The sequence below is a fragment of the Cicer arietinum genome, chromosome 2 (assembly GCF_000331145.2).
Source record: "Cicer arietinum cultivar CDC Frontier isolate Library 1 chromosome 2, Cicar.CDCFrontier_v2.0, whole genome shotgun sequence".
NCBI lineage: Eukaryota > Viridiplantae > Streptophyta > Magnoliopsida > Fabales > Fabaceae > Cicer > Cicer arietinum.
Window position 1 is genome coordinate 6,418,709 of NC_021161.2, and position 5,632 is coordinate 6,424,340.

The window sequence follows — 5,632 nt, forward strand, 5'->3', positions numbered from 1 at the left end:
CCTTATTTGTAATCAGAATCTCTAACATAAAAGCACTCATCAGCTGCAGGTAGCTTTTTAGGTGCTGGAAGACCTCCAATACAAGATGAGGATTTAGAAATTCGACATAGTACTGATTGTTTACATTCCAAACTGCAAACATCGTCATCAGTTTCATCGCATATATACTCACCATACCGGCCACATACAATACACTTGGGCTCTCCTGGCAGAGCCTCTCTCTGATCCTTAGAACTCAATTTGACATCATTCCCTGCATCTAAAATACCAAATCCATAAACAAGCTTCATTGAGTCGGTATTTCGAGAGCACAAAATTAAGCTTCTTTGAAGACTTGAAACCTAGATTCTAAATCGAAAAAGTACCGCCACCGATTATGGCACCAATTCAAGTATATATTCATTCGACAACACTCATAAATAGACCATTCAAATTCAATTATTTCAATAAAATTACATGAATTCAAGCACATATACAAAAATAAAATAAAAAAACAAATCGTGTGAAAAAAAATTAGGAGAAATTACCATTAGTTGCATCGGATGGAATGTTTGATGGATCATCGTTGATGAAGTTAGAATCAGCCATGTGTTGTTTTGTTCCTCAAGTGGTAGAAAATGTTAATTCTTGTTTAGGGTTTAGGGTTTCAAAGAATAGAGAGTGCATTCTTCAATTTCGATTTCAATTATTATACCAATTTTTCAGTTACTACCACTTCTGAGTCAGAGGAGGATCCATATCCATGCGACTCTAAACGGAAGCTCTCATCAAAAGTTTATTCATTTTAAATTTTTTACGTATATACTTATACCTAGTTTATTTATTTCAAATCATAATAAATAAATTATAAAAACTACAAAAATATTTTAGTTAAAATAAAGGTAAATTGACAAAATAAATGATAAATTATAACCTCAAAAGTTAATTGAAGTAGTTTATCAAAAAATATTATAAACTATAAGTACATGATCAAATATGTGTTATCGAATGTATTTTATAGTTTATGCATTATAAGTTGTACGCTAGTTTTTTTTTAAGACGGTATAAATAAAAAAAGAAAATAATATATCTTTATTAATTTATTATTATTAAGTATTAATGTATTTACTGTAATGGTAAATGTAAAGTGAAAATTTATTGACTTAAAAGTAATACAAATTAATATTAATTAGAGATACAATTGTAAATAAATAGTTAATATTGAATTGAAAGGATTTTTGGTGTATTTGATTTATAAGGAATAATGTAATCTTCAAAATAGAGGGGGGTGATATCGTTAAGGTGATAAACAATGTAATTTTTAAATATTTATTTTTTACTTAAAAAAAATGTTTATGAGATATATAAAATATAAAATAAAATATAAAAGTAGTTTATTACTAAATAATATAGGATTTTTTTTATGTAATCAGAACAAATAATTTAATAATTGTAAGGCCTTTTTTATCTTTATTAATTGATAGATTTATATTATTGAATGTTTACAAAGTGGATAATAATTAAGAGTTAAAAGTTGGAGTAGCCATTGTACTCCCGTGTACACGTGTAAACATTAGTATACATTGAAAGGGAAGAATTTGAATACATAAAATCTTGAAGAGTGGTGATTCATCTGCTTCTACTCCCAAAATATTTGATTAACATATAGCTCAAACAATTACATTACATTTTTATTAACAATAAATGATAAATAATACAAATTACTAACAACACAATAATAAATAAATAAAAACCCATGTGAAATTGCATCGATAAGATGACTTGTGAATTGTGAATTGTGATGATGATGAAAGTATAAACGATAATTTTATGGGTATTAATAATATTAATATATAAATTAAAAATTAAATAGTAAACAAATTTTTTGAGAACTAAATATATGTGAGTTGATATTATTATAATATTTATATAAATACATTGAAACTTCAAAAACATCTAAATGTATCTTCTATTAGTAATTTTATAGATTTAATAGACAAACAAAAAATATATTTGAAGACTAAATTGATTGACAATTCAAATATTAAAATGACTGATAAAAAATATATTTAAGGACGTTTATGTAATTTTGATATATATTGTGATTCCATCTCATATCTTCAAGAACCCAATTAGTTATTTACTCAAAGATTAAGTAAACAATTATTTTGGTCCTTGATAATCTTAATTGTATTAAAATCACAAACACATCCACAAATATTTATTTTATTAATCATTTATGTTCTTTTTAGATAATCAATTTAATCTTCAAATATATTTTGCTTTAGTCAATTGAGTCCATATGATTACCAACAAAAGAGACATTAAAAATGTATTTGCAATTACAATATTTTAAAAACTATGATGACAACATCTCACATATTTAAGATATCAAAATAATTATTTGCTCTTTAAATATCTTTATCTCTTATACACTCTTGAGGAGTTTGAGAATAACGTTTGTGATCATTGCAATAATTATAAATTGTATATTTTTGACGAACCCATTTAAGCCTTTGCCATTGAAAATTATCAAGGTCATGAAATTCAGGTTGATCCCACCACCTTTTACCTTGTGTGTCACAAAATTTTGCATTAACAGAGGCTTCACATCCATCAATGTGGAAACCTTTGTAAGTGGCTATGAAAGGTGCTTTGGACCAATCTGTTTTCTCTAAACCACCCCTTGTGGCCCAATCATCAGCATTCCATAAACTATTGTATATTTTCATTGGTTGGTTAAATGGAAATTTCACTCCTAAGTCATTGTTGTTTTTGAATACCCTTATTGGAACATCATCTACAAAGAAGCTGCATACCACACACATTTGAGCTTCTATGAGAATAAATTATATATACATACTAAATATAATCAAACAAACAAAAAAATCACCTTTAATGGTATACTGTAGAGAATATAATCAAATTATAAATGTGGAAAAAGAGGGTATTTTTTGTTAGAAATTCATATCTAACTTATAAAATATCTTTATAACTGTCATTTAAGTTGTATTTACGAAATAATTTTATTCAATTTAATAGTATTACTTCGAATATTTAAATATATTTTTAGTATTTTCAAATATATAATTATTTTTTGTTTTTATATTTTATTTTCTATCTTCGCAAGATTTATTCATTTTAAAATTAATTCTTCTAATATATTGCAGAAACGATTCCAATATAAATAAATTTTGCAAAAAAACACCAAAAACACGGAACAAAGTGTGATTTATTTGCGATGAGTAAAAATAAAATAAAAAAATTACATAGTCTAAAAATAAAATATAATATATTTACGAAGACTAAAAATATATTTAAATCAACTTTTAAAACTACTAAATTAATTAAAATTTTGTTTTTTAACAATAATTTTCTATGAAGGAAATTTTTAAAAATGAAGTTTATTTTTTTGATATTAAGAAAAACAATAAATTTACAAACAATGTTAAATAGTACAAAATTAATTACTTTTAAAACATAACCAAAGAGAATAACAATTTATAAGTGTTTATTTTTATGAAAATGTGGTTTGTGTCTAAAGTTTTTGAGATACTGAGTGAAGAATTAACAAGTACTTACACAATCTGAAACATGTTCCACAACACAGAATATCTGTGATATTCTTTTGTAGGATCAAACCAAAGATAGATTCTCTGTTCTCTATCACCTTTGCCTCCTGTGAAAACATTTGTTTGTAGAATGTATGGTTGGCCTGTTCTGTTCCCCAAGAACTCAAAATCTATCTCATCATGTTCTGTAGTTTGTGAAGATAACTACAAGGTTCCAATATAAAGTCAAAATAAATTAGAAAATACTTTTTCTTAAACAATATAATTAAGAAATAAAAAATTTATTATTAATTAAAGTGACACTAATTACAAAAATTCGAATTTTGTCTAAAATTATAAAGTCAAATTCTTATTATTAAAGTCACAGCTTGTAGAATATCAAACAATAAAATATTTTTAAAAATAATACAAAAAAAAAAAAAATTGTCTTACATAGAAAGCAGTGACTGTGCCAGCTGAATCACCAGAAACCATTTTTATGTACATACTAAAGTGACCAAACAAATAAGACCCTTTGGATTGGAAGCCAGTACCTGTTGAAAAATTGCATAAATATTACCCCAAAAAAAGAGGATTTCTAATTTATATATGATAGAAAATAAAACAAAAAAAAGTATATTTCGTTGCTGGACTTTAAAATAAAATAAAATAACATACCAGTGTATTTATCAAGATAAAGCTGAATCTCAGAACCAGCATTTAAGTATTTGATATGATCATAGGCCCAAGTAGGAACATAGTTACGGCCAAATGGCACATCAATTGGAGTCCTTGGGTTGGCAGCAAAGGAAGCATATGCAATTGACAACAAAATGAAACAAGTCAACAAAGAAGAATACATCTTTTGTGTGTTTTTTATGATTTTGGATAAAATAAAACAAGACTATATATAGGCACCATACCCTCTCTTAGGACCACTTTCTCAAAAGAATGTGAGGTTGTAATGCCCTTAAACCTTCATTGCTAGCTGGGTCGTTGGTCATCAATCATATTCATAGGTTTGCATTTGGGATGTGATTGGTAGAATTAGAGTTGAGGAAAACAAGTTCACCCGATGGAACTCGAGTTATTCGAATGAGTCAATTTAATATATAAGTAGATTTATAGTGGGTCGTCGTAGATCACATAGATTCATAAATATGGATTTTTACGAGTTTGAGTAATTGAGTGCGGGTGAGAAAAATTAGACTAATAGTTGTTCGAACTCAACCGCTTCATTTAAAACTCTAAATATAAAAACTTTTTTTTTTTTTTTACGGTGAGTCTTTTAATCTACACCACTACTATGATAAAGTACAGTTTAATAAAAACTTACTCAAGTATTAATAAAAATATTGAAAGTTCAATAAGTCTTTTCTTAAAAAAATGAATTTAAAAATAAAATGACCAAAAAGTATTTCATCTTTTTACTTTAACTTTTTTGAGATAATGAAATTTTAAAAATATTTAAAATGAGAAGTTATTTTTAATAGCTTTTGATAAAAATCTTTATCGAGTGATATATATTTTTTAAATATTTGATTTTATTGTGTTAAACTTTTTAATAATAAATATTTAAGTTATTGAAGGTTAATATGTAGCAAATGAATTCTAAATTACTTATATTATTTTTAAATTCTCATAAAAACTATTTTTAAAAATACAAAATTAAAATTATTTATTTTAATATATAACAAACAGATCAACTGTTTGATAGTTAATTCTTCACAGTCAATTGTCTTTAGGATACAATAGCACCATAAGTTCAAACATAGACTACACATCTTTAGTTGGTGTGAGGCAAAATTTATTTGGCTCCAAACTCATTTTACTACTAAAGAAAGATAAAAACCATTTTTTGGGTTGGATTAAAAACATTCACATCACTAATTTTTAGTTTGAAAATTTGAGTGAGAATAAAGGGTTTTTTATTTAAATAAACCTATTTTGAAAATAAAACACTAAAATACCCCATTTTGAAAACAATATACTACAATGTCCTATTCTTTTTTTAAAGTTATAAGTCGCCATTTGGAATGACATTTCCTTAAGGAAGTCTAAGTTTTAAATGGCGACTTCTCACATATTTTTTTAAAAACAAA

General features: G+C 25.6%; 2 protein-coding genes across 3 annotated transcripts in view; both read right to left on the reverse strand.

Annotated features, from left to right (window-relative positions):
- The window catches only part of LOC101494855 (DEAD-box ATP-dependent RNA helicase 41), a 2,725-nt gene extending 2,056 nt beyond the window's left edge, over nucleotides 1-669 (reverse strand). Inside the window, 2 exon segments of the mRNA XM_012712732.3 lie at nucleotides 1-259; nucleotides 528-669. The exon segment at nucleotides 1-259 is cut by the window's left edge and continues 2,056 nt beyond it. Coding sequence (XP_012568186.2) covers nucleotides 1-259; nucleotides 528-588 — 320 coding nt within the window. The 5' untranslated portion in view covers nucleotides 589-669.
- The window catches only part of LOC101492932 (xyloglucan endotransglucosylase/hydrolase protein A), a 6,472-nt gene extending 2,056 nt beyond the window's left edge, over nucleotides 1-4,416 (reverse strand). For both annotated transcript variants that reach the window (XM_073365179.1, XM_004489684.4), the window contains exons 1-4: nucleotides 4,209-4,416; nucleotides 3,984-4,084; nucleotides 3,562-3,755; nucleotides 528-2,790 (exon numbers count right to left, since the gene is read on the reverse strand). In XM_073365179.1, the coding sequence (XP_073221280.1) occupies nucleotides 2,391-2,790; nucleotides 3,562-3,755; nucleotides 3,984-4,084; nucleotides 4,209-4,392 (879 nt within the window). In that variant the 5' untranslated portion in view covers nucleotides 4,393-4,416 and the 3' untranslated portion in view covers nucleotides 528-2,390. The remainder of the gene's footprint in view (nucleotides 1-527; nucleotides 2,791-3,561; nucleotides 3,756-3,983; nucleotides 4,085-4,208) is intronic.
- Nucleotides 4,417-5,632: the final 1,216 nt, after the last annotated feature.